The 15,121-nt window shown below is 36.5% G+C and overlaps 1 protein-coding gene across 2 annotated transcripts in view; it reads right to left on the bottom strand.

Annotated features, from left to right (window-relative positions):
* Positions 1–15,121, bottom strand: part of LOC121318240 (plexin-A4-like) — a 239,976-nt gene that overhangs the window by 8,718 nt on the left and 216,137 nt on the right. For both annotated transcript variants that reach the window (XM_041254697.1, XM_041254696.1), the window contains exons 28-30: positions 14,425–14,615; positions 11,732–11,901; positions 5,490–5,702 (exon numbers count right to left, since the gene is read on the bottom strand). In XM_041254697.1, the coding sequence (XP_041110631.1) occupies positions 5,490–5,702; positions 11,732–11,901; positions 14,425–14,615 (574 nt within the window). The remainder of the gene's footprint in view (positions 1–5,489; positions 5,703–11,731; positions 11,902–14,424; positions 14,616–15,121) is intronic.

Below are 15,121 nucleotides of genomic sequence, written 5' to 3'. Positions count from 1 at the left end.
ACAGTATGACATCTTTAGCTTTTGTGAGATGGCTGGTAAGTTTGTAAGTGCTCATTTGTAAATAACATACATACTTAGCTATGCCTTTGGAATTAATCATACACTAATGAAGGCAGACTGAAGCATAAAATCAGTAAAATATGACTCGCCTTAAAATATGACGCAAAACCTGCCAGCTGTCTTTGGGTACTTTTAATTGCTTTAATTGTTTACTTCTACAAGTCTGTGCTTTATCTATTTATATTTCAAAAGAGGAGAGACAGAGATATACCCCATCTTTATTACAGTCTGGGTCATTTCACCTCAGCAGTGTGTTCTGGGTAAAAGCATGTTACTGACTGGAAGCATGTTAGTCAATAGGGGAAGCAGCTGATTGGTTATTGACAGGAAAAGAGACAGTGAAGGGGTGGGGACAATTTCACACACCAAGTGGAATGACCCAGGAAGTACAAGACAGTCCAAAAGCATCGTTTCCAACCAGTTTTCCTTAACCTTTCCTTAACCTGTAGTACAGATATTCATTTTAAAATGAAAATACAAAAATGTGACCTTGCATACTAACAATCCTAAAAGCTAATGGTGGAAATGTGAACCTCAATCTCAATGAACACATGCTGAGTTGCCATCGTTTGTGGTGGCTCGTTACACTGTTGTTTCAGTCTTCCTTAGAACTATACATAGTTTCTTAAAGTAATCTTCCTTATTGGTTCCTGTCCTCCAGTGTGGGAGCAACCGGTCAACTCAAGGAGCTCTGCAATGGCAAATGCCAACTTTTTCAATGCATCAATACAGCTTGCGAAAAGTGACAAGCTGATTCATTACTTTGGTTTACAAAGTGTTGAATGCAGGAGTCTGACTGGGTTGTCCTCGTCTGAATGTAACCAGCCCAGCTGCCAGAAATAGTCATCATCAACATCACATAATATGAAATGACATAAACAATTTATCATGCAGCTTTAGACCAAGCCGTGAAATCAGGGGCAACCACTTAAAAATACAAGTTGCAGTAGTATATAGAATCTGTTAACATCTCATGGGAAAAAAAAACATGCTGAAAATCCAGACCAAATACCAGGATACAAAAATAAGGGTTTACTGTCAGTTAACATTACACTTTGTTTTTTATTGGTTTGATATGATTAATAGAAATGGGATGACAACTGTGACCATAAACACTTGCCCTTTTGTACATTCTGCCAAACTAACCAAAATAAAACAAAACTGAATCGACATTTTTGTGAATATTTGAATACACGACTTATTTGTATTAAAACATGCATTTTGTAATAGCCACAATTACAGTACAACCAAAATACTTATAAATGACAGAAACAGAATGATTCTTGGTGAGAAATCTCTCTCCTTATCTGTGATGGTGCTGTGTAAAGGGAACAGAGTTCCCTGGACTGGATGGCCTGACAATTCATTCCCAGGGTTTGCTGGGAGTTCTAGAAAGGGACATTAAATCATCGCCCCAGAGGGAAAGCGATGTGGCAACCACAGATTGGGGGAGAAATGGCTGCATTCGCTAACCAAGGGGACTGACGGTACAAATAGTGGACGTGGCTAAGTGATCTGTTCCTTTGTTTATGGTTAAGAAGAACGCTAAAGGACAAGAGAAATATAACTGAGTGTTTTGTTTGGTTTGTCGAGTCTAACTGTACTGTTTGTTATTATTAGATGGCTAACACAATCCGGAGCTGTCGCTTATGGCCAGCGCAAACCCAGACAGCACTGCACCATTGTTCACGGATTAATTGTATATTCACCACTTGCACGTTAGCACTCACTGTGGACTTGTGATCGTGTGTGTGTGTTTAATAAGTGTGTCTACTATTTCGGGACTGCAACCTGTTAGTTATTGCAGGAGTTCCCAAACTGTGGTCTGTGGGCCAAAGGTGGGCCACGACACAGTCCCAGGTGGGCCACGGCAGCAATTACATTATGTATTTTTTTTTATTAATAGTGAAAAGCAGATGCCGGAAGCAGCTGTAACTGTAGAAAAATAAAGTGTAGCAAGGCAGTATTGGCCGACTGTCAATTAAAGCACACATTCACAAATCTGAGCTAACAGATTGCCTAAATAAAGCGAGAGAGCAGATACTTAAAAACAAGTTGCCAAAAATAATAATAAAATAATAACTCTATTTAGGCCTGCTACCGTGATTCGGCACCGTCATCACCACAGCCAGAGTTACACCTCGACCAACCGTCGTGCTCCAGTCAAAACACAGACAACCCTGATGATATTGCCACTAGTGACTAATGATAAGGCAAATACTGCAAATAATGAAACTTTAATTTAAAAATGGGTCTTGCAAGCCCAAAGAACCATTCCCTCAAGATAACAAAAATCAAGTGAATATTATTACAAAGTGACTAAGATTGGAGATGAGGTTCCCAGGAAGTGGCTGTGTTATTCTTTAAAATAGATAGTGCATACTGTGAACTGTGTCGGCTGTTTGGAGATCACAAACATGCTTCTCACCAACAAGTATAAGCAGTTGGAATAAAAGATTGGCAGGGCATTTCACGAAAAATTAAAGAACATGAAATGGCACGAATGAACTCTGTGAATGAACTCTGTGAAGACCAAAGATTATCTAACCCTGAGGAAAATTTTAAGGTAGATGTGTTCTACACCAACACTGACATTGTTATTACTCAGTTGAAAACCTGTTTCTGTGGAATGAACACTATAGTGCAGCGGTTTCATTTTATGTGTCCTTCTGAACTTCTTAGTGCTAATGACGAGGCACTATTGAAATCAGCGGAGTCTCTGGCAGCTCAGTGCAAAGGGGATTTATCTCCAGACTTTCTTACACAGCTACTGTCATTCAGAACCGCATTGAAAGACAAAATACAACAGATTGCTGGTGGTACAATTATAGATCTAACTGAGCTTTTATTTTTTAAACATAACACTATATTGCCTAGTGTTTTGGATGTTGCAACAGCACTGAAACTTCTTTTTGACTATACCAGTGCAGAAAGGTCCTTTTCAAAACTGAAATTGATCAAAAACTACCTCAGAAGTTCAATGACCCATTAGTATCAGGACTGTCAACCTTGAGCATAGAGAGTAAACAAGCAAGGCGATTTGATGTGAAAACCTTAATAAAGGAGTTTGCGCAAAAACATTTTAGTCCATTTTAGTAAAATAAGTGATGATGCCTGTTTAAAAGAAAAAATATATATATAAGCACCATTCCCCACTCTTAGAGCAGCAAGTGGCACTGATTCTCCAGCTCTGCAGGGGTCAGACAGGACAGACTCAGGCTGCTTCACTAAGAACAGTTCCACGCAAAAGGTTAGACAATGGTTTTATATATTAAAAGAATTAAGATTTAAAATAATTAAATGATTTTGTTTAAGTAACTGTTGTTCATGTTGGTTAAAAGTGCTTGTGTGTGTGTGATGCATGACAGGAGGCTCCTCAGCTATGCTGATGCGCTTCGGGCCCACTCACCATATTTGCGCCTGGCATTTTGTGTTACGCCACTGGCGAGAGGCAACGGCTGGATGTTTTAGTTACAGTTTTCAGAAATTAGAATATACGTTTTTGTGCACATTATACTGATTTTACTCAAAGTGATTCCTATTCAGGTATTTATGAATGGGAATAATAAGAGACATGACCTTCTTTCTTGTTTGATGACCAAAAAAACAAAACTGCATTTCTAAAAATTTTAATTATACAAAGGTGTCTAATTTAAAGGTTTGACAAAAACGTCTGTTTAGTTTTTGCAATTTATTTCATTTACTAAAATTAAAGTGTTTATTTTTTTTTTTTTATTTTCACTCTGCATATTCTATGTGATTTCCATTTTTCACACTATGTATTCACATGAATAAAGGACAGTTTAAATTAGGGTTATTTATAATGTTACAGGTTTAAACAGACAAGATTTTTTTTAACTTGACATTTTCCCAAGGAGTGCTGATAGTGGGCCGTAGTGCCTAATGCATCTGAACAGGTGGACCGCGGGTAAAAAAGTTTGGGAACCCCTGGTTATTGAACTATGCAATACACATTGTGTATTGCCAGACCCCCCTTTTCTTTACTGTTGTCATCAGACTTTGGATTATAAATAACCACCATTTCACCAGTACTTTGGTTGTTTGTCATTCTCTTGAGCACTGCATCACCAATACACCTGCGCACTGCAAACCACTTTGCCACAATGACACACTAAAGAAATGTATTAAACGCTGCTATAACTTAATCTTTCAGATCTCTTCTGCACTTGTGTATGGAAAGACCTCAAATGCAAGCACCAAATGCATATTTTATTAGGTTTATAAGACGATTCATGTTTATTCAATTCTTTACTAAGAAATGTAATACAACTCACATTTAACAGATTAGATACAGCGACACATATCAGGACATAAAATATGGGAGAGATGCAAGTATTGTTATGGTCACAACTATTTATAATGTATTTAAATTTTGTAATTTAGTGTTTAGGCTGTACATCACCAAATCACCTTCATCCTTTGGGCTTACGGGAGACTCTAGCAGCTGTTCTTTTTTTAAAAAAAGTACATTATTGACTCTCTACACATTTTATATAACAGTGAATAGCAAACCCCAAAGGAAGCAACAAGTTAATCATTCTTTCAAGTTCATCTGGCAGACTGTTTCAGAGCTAGAGCTTTCAATGGCACTCTTGTGTACTCTGATATGCACACGAGAGTCTTGCTAAACTCGGGGCCCCCACGACCCTTTCTGTCCTTCAAAACAAAAGATTATTGAGAGAGTGCAGTTCTTTGGAGAGCAGCTTGGTAATACTCTGTGTCTGTGATTCCATGTTTAAAGCTATCTAGGTTTCAATTAAAATTAAAATCATGTCAGACTGATAACTCAACATTGTGCGCACCCATCATTATATAGCTGCCGTCTTTCAATTATCTTTAATGACCTTTTTTGCCCCCCAAATAGTCATCCTTTTTTTTTTTTTTTTTTTTTTTTAAAGCAATCAAGTCCTTCAGTCATAAAGAAATGCAATTAAATATCACCATTAAACTGCATATTTTTAAAAAGTGAAATCAAAATGTATGTCGGAGGGGGACAATAAATGAATCTTTCCTAATCTCTGTTGGTTAATGGATTTAGCAAAGTTGTCTGAAGAGCTCTGTGATGAGTCATACAGTCTGAATCACATCACAGGGAGTGTTGATTGAGATAATGAGGGATACCCAGTCATGCCTTGATGCATATGCATATTAACTCCTTATCGTCAACTCCTCCTCGTGAGCTCAAACTCATCAAAAGTAATGTAGGTGCAGACTGTACTTACCTCTGAACTGTATACATTATTAGAACGTTGGTTTATGGGCCAGCAATGTTTTGGTCCCAAATTAAATTAACATTCTTCCCATTAACAAAAGGAAACCACTTTCCTCAGAAAATTACTTGAATTATTCAATTTATTAAACCTGCTTTAATTGGGGTATACGCAAAGAAGTTGTAGGGTGGTACTGACCGTTCCACCCAATTCTTGTAATTGGGAATGTCCTTGGCATATAGCAGCTTGTTGGAGGGGGAGTCTTTGCCCAGCCGGTGCTCAGATGTTGAGCAGGAGTCCATGAAGGTCTGTGCCACTACTGAGAGGCAGGCGTCTGTGATGCTACTTTTGTGGATGTCGAAGACAAACTGTGGGTTCTTGATCACGTTCACCCAAAATCTTAATGGCAGGCTGTTAACCAAGCAAAACCGTGTTATTTGAGTGGCACATTCTTTCATTATACGATTCATTAACAACAACATTTTTATTTTTAGAGTGAAAAAAAAGCATGAGTATTAAGCATCTCAAAAGTATCGTTTTGAAAGACAAAAAATAGCTTTAGAGGTTATGTAAAGACCTGTATGTAAAATCAGGCAACAATGTGTAGTTATTACTAAAAACAAAACAAAAACATTGATGCCATAAAGCTTGAACACCTACAGCACAATTAAATCAGTTTTTTTTATTGCTGATTCTGTAATATTAGCCATTTGTTTCCGTTTAATAAGAAATTATGTCCAGAAACAACAAAAGGGGATTGATTTAGAATTAACAGGAAGCCTGCATGCTGTTACTGTTACTGTACCAGTTTATTTGTATTTAAACATTGAGGGGATACAAAAAATAAACAAATAAAGCAAACATCCAATTATTTTAGGTCCCAAACGTTACTCATCTGTGCCCTGTACAAAAGAGGATTTGAGAAAAAACAGTATTATACCTTGAAATTAATCTGAAAGAATACGTGGGGATTTATCAAGATCAAATGGATATTAACACTGTAACCATAAAACCTGATTGTTTGCAATCTGGCGAGACTAACCTAGGATAATGTTTCAAGAGGAATTAAATCATTCATAGGAACAATCATACTTTAGTAAAAAAAAATGTCTGAAATACAAAATAGGGTTTGTTTTGTTTTATTTTTATAGTTCCTTACCTAAAAATTACAGTATAAATGAGGTGTAACCTTCAGTTACAGAGTAGAAAAATAATGCCTACAATTTCATACAAGGATTGAAATATTCATATTATATAATTAATGAACCGGCAGCTAAGGGTGGTAAAATATTATGCTGCAAAATTTCTAGAGATTAAAAAAGGTCTGTTTTTTTTTTACATCACTTGACCTTTAAAACAAAGTGGCGCTGATGTGTAAATTATGCATTATCAGGTCCCAGTGCCATGCTTGCCTGTTCAACAGTAATAAATGAGATACCTGTAGTTAAGATATTTCAAACTGCTTCACGTTAGGAAATATACACATATTAGAGCTATTGGAAAGATCCTAGAACGTGACTGTAGAAATCTTACTATTAGGCAGTAGTTAGCATATATACAGATAGCTTTTTTTTCATTTAAATTTAGACTGTCCAATCAGGTATTTACCCAAATTTACTTCCCAAGTTGAAATGTCCAATCTGAATTTCACCTCGCCACTTTGGCCAAGGTGATTGGAAATTAACGCTTTCCTCTGTTGCTGTTACTTGACCTAATTTTACCTAACTTGTTCTGGGAGCACAAAAGCCAATGCAGCACTCCATATTATCCCTGAGCCATGAATGGCAGCTTAATGCAACTGGGAATTGAACCCTAAACTCCCCTAAACATAATATTATACAAAAACAGACACTTCAACATAGGCTGAAAATATCTGATTGAGTTATTGATTTTGCCCTGGTTAGGAGTAATTTGACCTCTTTTTTATGTAACACTCAAATTTAATCCCTTAAAAAAATTTCAGAAAGGTATTTTGTATCAATTACAGCCTAATCTTTATTAAACTAGGAAATAACATCAAGATTAAAATCTCTTTTGCAAGTGAGACCTTCTAACTTCCTACTGTAGCTATTGAGTGTAAGGCACAGCACTGATTTGCAGTCAGATAAGTAGAGGTCCTAGGAAACACAGATTTTCTGTGCTGTCAGAGAATTTTTAGTTTAACATTTGCAAAAAGCGAGGCTTTTTTTTGGTTGTTTATAATCAAATCAATACACTTATATATAAATCATCAATATAAGCAATTTTGCTTTAAATTTAGTAAGCATACTTGTTCAATAAAACTGCTTCTGGTGAAGGAGACACACTCACGTCACATTCATGCTGAAACACAGCTGCAGTTTACTTAAGTGTGTTTTTACTAAAAGGCTCTCCATTTTCTCCTTTTATTTTAATTGCGGAATAACAGTTTTTTTTTTGTTTTTTTTTTTTAAATCAGGAGAATTATTTTTTTTTATTGCGGAAAACTTGGATCCCTGGTGATAGGAAACTGCATCTTGAAGAGATTATCAGAAACATGATAAATCTTGTGTGGCATCTGGGAGATTTAAGGGCTGTTCACATTATAGAGTTTATTTGCTGTGTTTTCTATGGTAAAAAATGTAACTTATGGTACTGAATACTACCGTTCTACTTGAGCGGAATTTTTGGACAAAAAACGCTGCAATAACAACCCTGTCCGGCTAAACTTGGATATAATCTGAAGGCAATATGGCTCAGGTGGAAGATGCTGCATGATTATTGCCCCAAAGAGGAGAAATAAAGAGAAGAATGTGGATTGATTCACTCTGTATAATCACAAGCAACAAGAAACCCCAGGGGAGTATCAGAGCCTTGTAAAAGAGCTGAAATATACTGTACATACTTATATACTCTCAAATTGTGTTATTTCTAACAAACCATGTTTGCTTAAATTAAATACAGACAGGCCTACCAAACGCAATCATTTCAATGCATCCTGATTTTTTATTTTTAATAAACAGTACAGTAAAGTCGGTAAGGTACGGTCAAAGCAGACATAACGTCAGACAGCACAGTGTTTTTACATTATTGAGGGAAAACTACACGTATACGAACACACGACTGACATAAAACCATTTGACAGTTTAATTTAATGTAAATACAATACCACTTAGCTGTGTATACCACTAGATATAATTAGATATGCGATTTTGTTTTGTAGTTCAGTTTATATTTAATAATGGCCCACAGTACCCCATGGCATGCACTTTCTAGAAGCTACACCCGGACATTTAACGCAAACCTGTACTCAAAACAGTGTGTTTATTTTAACATACCAATAGTGCTTACTTTCCGATTTCCTAGTATTTTCCCATAAATTCTGTTTGTATTTTTTATCGAGATAATGTGCTGCTTATCATAAACAATAAGATATTCTGCTCTGCTATAATCAATCATTCCCCCATCTAGCCTGTGATATCTGACACGCAAACGTCGGGCGTAAAAAACGCAGTGAATAAAACACTATAGTGTGAATAGCCCTTTACTGTTGGAAAATCTGAATTTCCAGTCTAATTCCCTCAGTGACTCTAATTTTTTGTGAGAAGTAGCCATTGAAATAAATGTTTTTAGATAAAATAGATGTTTTTCTACAAAAATATTAAATCATGAATGTGGGCAAGACACAAAATAGCAGGAGGTCATGGTGGAAAAACCAAAATGCATTTTTTTTAAAAATAAAACATTTACTGTGCCTTTTTATATTCAAGGTTTCTGTATTGTCATTACAAACAGTCACATGTGCATTGCCTTGTGCTAGAGGCAGACTGTCCTCATAACACCTAACTTGAAATAAGTTTTTCATCTTTCACTTCACAGTGCAAGCTGTATAAAACAATCAATAGCAGCATCACTAAATCTAATCTTCACCTTAATGCTACCATCCTACTGCTATCTCCGATGTGTAGAAAAAAAACAACTCCATGTCACCCGGGCGTATGTTTGCAGGATTTCCATAGTTCAGTTGTTTATATGATGAATGCTTCCAGTACCAAGGCTTTTATAATCCTAGTCTGTCACCTACCATCCGCTGTCTTGTAGTGCTATGACTGGTTGAAAACAGTGACGCTGGTTGACTATATATTTTTTTTAAACTGGTTGTTAAGTAGCAACAAGGGCATGTATTTTGCAATTAATATTATAAAGCATCACCAACAGCCATATTTTGAAGGAAGCCTAAATGCATAAGCACATATTATAAGAGGAACACAATAATTGTAACTCTAAACAAAATGATCTAAGTGACCAGAGCAACCTGGTTAGCTGGGACAAATACATAGGTGTTCTTGTTCTTATCTGCAGTGACGCCTACATTGCTACAGATTACACTAATCACATTCTTCCATCCTACTGAATCCTATCTGAACACTGGTGAGGTATTTAATCATAACAGCTATCTCAACTAGATTTATGTTTCCAGATTTATTTATTTATTTTCAAAATGTGTAGGCTTTTAATTTGCTTTTCAAGTCCACTGTAATTTGATAACAATATAGGATTTATAAGCATCAGTGAATTTATTGTGGTCAGGTATGCAATGTATTAAAATTAAATTATTTAAGTTTACTTAAGGCCACAGGGCTGTGATACCTATTGCTGGGATGATTATGATTATGATTCTTCTTCCCACCAAAAGTTGCTTGTTGTAGGTCACATGGTTTGGACGCCATATTGGATTGAAAAGAACCATTTTGCCTAAATGTAAAAATGTGTCTTTTGAAAACCAATCATTGCAGAGTGTTGAAAGTTGGTATACTTGTTGAGGGATAGTCCAAGATTAACTGGTGTTCATAAGAAGCTGATAGGTTGTGTGGTATGGCGGCTATGCACGCAGAGAGGGTCATGGCTAGTATGAAACACATTCAGTTACCCATGTATGCATTCTGCACTATTTGCTGAAGTGTTTGGTACTGGTACTGGCACTGGAAGCCATAAAGTTGCTGGCAACTCTAGTTATTATTATTATTACTACTGCATCTGTGCCTTGAATGACAGACACAAGGGAGATCAGAGGTTAATACAGCCAAAGACTGAGAAATATGTACCATACCACCTCCAAAATGAATACAGACTTTACAACCTTGACACTTTTGTGATTTGTTTTTCTAACTTCATGATGCCAGCCTTACATATGGAAACTACTCCGTAACTATAAAGTAAACCTGACAAAGACCATCATCTCTCAGCCCATTGTCATGCGCAATGCTGCAACAGTCATAATTATTATTATATTTTCTTTTACACATTTTGAAGTTGTTCAGGAAGCTCTTCTTACTTGTACAGTTCTACAGAATAATACATAGTAGTTGTAACAAGAACTAAATACATAATCACATAGAACGCATAAGTTATGTAAGCTAATTAAGATAATGTATACAATTAAATATATCCCTCTGTTGTATTGAATCAGTATCTGATAAAATGCTTTGTTCTCAGCAGGCATTTTATGCATCTTTTATAATGTAGTGATTAATGGCTATTTAAGACTATTCACTCAACCTTTGAGAGTTATCTAAAACTTAATGGCATTACTTAGCTGCAAATGACAAAGGGTTTCGGCTAATGAATCATTAGCATATTGTAAACACTGTGAGCTACTAATCTGGAAGTGATTGCAACTCTCCACTCTAATGAACTGGAGGTTTATTAAAAAAAAAAAAAAACACTACAGAAGTGACACAACCAGTTAAATCAGCTTAAATGAATTTGAATGAATTCTCGACCTTTCACTCCCTCTGCTAGCCTACCTGTCACAACTGCATCCATAATAACCCACCAATCCTAATACTTATTATCCTGTTAGTTTATGTCAGACTTGAAGCAGCTATCTGATGAAGATAATCTGACAAGCTTAGTGGTACACAGGGAAGCAAACACGTTGCTTCAGGCCAGATGTGGCAGCGCTGGGCAATTCTATATAAGATACAAAAACATCCCTCTGTGACAAAATTAATACTGATCTCCAAGAAGGAGTGTATGCCCAAAGTTGGTAAGATTCGACAGAAATAAGGCTCATTGGTTGTACTATTTTAACCATATGGGATTGGAATGTCAGCAGCCAATACACAAGCTATTTAATAAATGTATTTAACTGTGTTTTATAAACTAATGATTAAAGTGAGAACTGAACATCTAAAGTTTTGCATGAGTGCAGTGGACAGGTGAGATATAATCAATCAGACACAGAAACACCATCTATTGTGTGCACAGTACTGAGTATCTACATATTAACTGTTGAATAATTTAAGGTTGGCATTCCTGGCAATAAAAAACATGAATTATGTTAAATTATATTAAAATTACAATATTTTGCTTATTCCTACCAGATATAATACAGCAGGGATAATGGGTGTATGGATTGTTGAGAATAAGGGAAAGGGTTCTGTGTGAAAACAAGCCCACCAGTTGCTCTGTGCACTTACCAGTTGCTTTTCCAGGTGTGTCGCACATGCGGGTCATGGATGCAGTGCTTGTCTGCCTGCTCGTCTAAGAAATCAAACATGTATTTGATGGCGAGAGGTAGGGCACTCCCTCTGTGGGCTGTGCTGAAAATTGTCTCAAAGAGGTCGTCAACAAATTTCTGTAACGTGCCCTGTGGAGAATCACAAACAGACAATAAGGGATGCGTACAAACACAGTATTGGTATCTACCTGTATATACAAGAAGTAACAATCTCCCAAAGACTCAAAGGAAATGAATTGCTCTGTATGAATGACCACTTGCTGTTTTTCTGCTGTGAGCGTGTCCATGGACTGTCCTTGTGCTACTTATAGCAAATATCTTTGTATCCTATTTTCATTCAGACTGGGTGACTGATGATTGGCTTCACTTAAATTTAGGATCCTGCAGTAGGGGTCGTTTCTTGGATCACTAAAATCAGACTACCCCAATCATTCAAATCAGAGTACCTCAATCACTCAAATCAGAGTACCCCAACCATTCAAATCAGAGTACCCCAATCATTCAAATCAGAGTACCTCAATCATTCAAATCAGAGTACCCCAACCATTCAAATCAGAGTATGCCAACCATTCAAATCTGTGGGAAAACATTTCTTCCAAAAGCCATACAGTATTTGTAAGTAGTGTGCAATCGCCTCACGAAGCAGCATAATGGCTTTCTTCAGTCAGATCAATCACGAAATTAAGTGACTTTTTTCATTAACAGTGCTGAAGCATGCATTATGTATATGATCCTGATGATCAAGTACAGTAGTCCTCTTCAGTGGAACCCCAGAGATACAAACACAGAGGGAATTGAGGGCATTCAAGAGATTGGAATGTATGCAACTCTGCAACTGTTATATTCAATGATATATGTCTGTTCTGTATAAAAAGTCTAAATCTTTACCATTGGGAAAATAGTAAGGAAACAAAAAGAAAGGTAGAGTCTAATCTTCATGTCATTTACAATAGCCTGTTTCCAGCTCCACTTGGTGTGTTTGGTTGACCAGTCAATTTGTAAGTTTGGGGTTCATAACTTTACAGTAATACTGCACTATTTCAACTGCCCAAGTAAATACAGCATGCACCAGCACTGTTTGGTAGGCTGATTATACCACTGTCAATGGGGTGCAGTGCCACCAAGTCTGAAAGACCATGAGGTCATCACTTTCAAGACTACCCATTTAGACAAAACTGTGTGCTCCATATTAAAGGTGTTATCACTTTGCTGTCAAAGCCCAGCTCACACACTGTGGTGTATTAAATTAGGCTGTTCACAGTGAACACAATAAAATCACTTGAACATTTCTACCAGTGTGTATTTGATACACAATGCACATTTAAAATCAACCTGCACATGTAAAATGTTTTTAAGCCTCTTGTGTGTGGTAGGATTATTTCCAACATTACTTTATTGAACATAATTTGATTTAACCTTGTTGCGTTCAAGGAAAATCTAATCCATTTATAATAAAATAAACTATATAATTTATTGCAAGCAACCATAGCAAGCAGCATAACACTGCCAGATGTAGTGCATGACACTTACAAATAACAAAATTGTATTCCATTCAAACAGCCTCAGAAAAAAATCCTGTTAGCTGACAATCACAATAATTCTAGGGTGTCCCGGATTCTTGACAGCTTATCTTTGCCCACAAGTTAAAAATAAATAAATAAATAAATATCCACCTCTGCTTCTTTTCAGCAGCTGCTTCAGGCCAGCGCTAATATTAATAAAAATTCATGACACCTCTCATATGCTGGTTGGGCAACAAACAGCACTTCCCCTCGGAAAATACATATTTAAGCTTAGTAAAAATGCCAGGCCATTTCCCCAAATGAAGGAAATGCTTGCATACACATAACGCAGAGCTTCAAACCTGTCAGCCAATCAAATTGGTGTAAAAAGAATTGCCCTCCTATAAAACGACACTGATGGGTGCAATACAGAAGATGTCACCATAAAGAGCAGTTCTTAGTATTTATTGATGGGGTGAAAGCCAAATGCTGTAAATTATATGGCTGTCAGCGAAATCATTTTTCATGAAGAGATACTCTGGAAGATAAACTGGTGATTTAACTAAAGCAATCTATCTAGAGATGTGACAACATCTAGTGAGCATACTCATTTAAAAATAGGACACTCTGAAATGTGCAAACTCTTTAATGAGATAGTGCCTTTTGTGCTAGACACACATTTCTTCAGTTTCAATAAATACATGTATTTGCTGCATATTGATGTAGTCATTTTATAACACACATCAAGATGAATGACAACTACCTGCAATCACTGGAAATCGCTTCAATATTAAACATAAACCACTCAAAAGCCACAACCATTGGACCACGAGTGATGAATGTTGTGCACATGAATTCCTGCGACTGTAAATCTTTGAAACTGCATCGTATAGCACAGACACCTATGATATATGATCAGGACAAAAACAAACAGTAGTAATAAAGAACACGGTAACATGTATTAATGAGACATGAGTTGAATTTCAATTGAAAACCTGAAATTTACCTTTACAGTCAGTTCATTCTTTCTATGGAAATATGTTATGCGTGGGAACCGTTGTTGTCAGGTTCTACAGCTATATACGTGGCCAGAGAAAAATGTGTAATTTATTGAAACGTCAAGTGCCTCCTACAAGACCATTAAACACACCTTGGTGGCTAGGAGCCGTGTCAGATAAATCTCAGACACCATCTTGCTGCCTCTGTCTCCTTCCTTTTGGTCTCCATGTTCATGGTTTTTGACCAGGTGCCACACTTTGACCCCACTCTCAAGGTCGGGTGTAATCATTGGAGTACGTGAACGTAGGCTGTCAGGGCTGCCTGTGTACCGGATCACATTCTCTGTTTGTAGAAAAAAAGAAATACAAATAACTTTAACATTATTTCCACAGAATAATTACGTATGACCGACATTCCAAAACTATTTGGGTTCTATTTACATATTTTAAACAGCAGCATATTTAAATACAGCCATCATTTATAATGTTTCTTGTGTTTCTCCCCCAAAGATCACCATTTTAATAACTCCACTAATACTACTGTTAAAAATAGTTCCACTACATTAACCCCAATCCCTTGTATTCCCAAATATAGGCATGCTCGTTACATTTTGGACAGTGATACTTAAAAAGACTGCCATGTTAGAGTCAGAGAGCTAGAATTAACCTTGGATCCTATATTTAGGGACTGACCCCAGACTCTTGAAAATAACTTAAATTTGACTCTGTATGCCTGTAGACCTTTACAGTACCTTTCTACGTATGTTCTTTTAAAAACCTAATAAAATAGACCCCACTGTCTTTACCTTCTGAAGAATAATAGTTTGAGTTGTGGGGAACAAAACAGGA

Source organism: Polyodon spathula, chromosome 7 (genome assembly GCF_017654505.1).
Source record: "Polyodon spathula isolate WHYD16114869_AA chromosome 7, ASM1765450v1, whole genome shotgun sequence".
NCBI lineage: Eukaryota > Metazoa > Chordata > Actinopteri > Acipenseriformes > Polyodontidae > Polyodon > Polyodon spathula.
The sequence above is the reverse complement of the archived record's forward strand: the minus strand, read 5'-3'. Positions and strand labels throughout refer to the sequence as shown.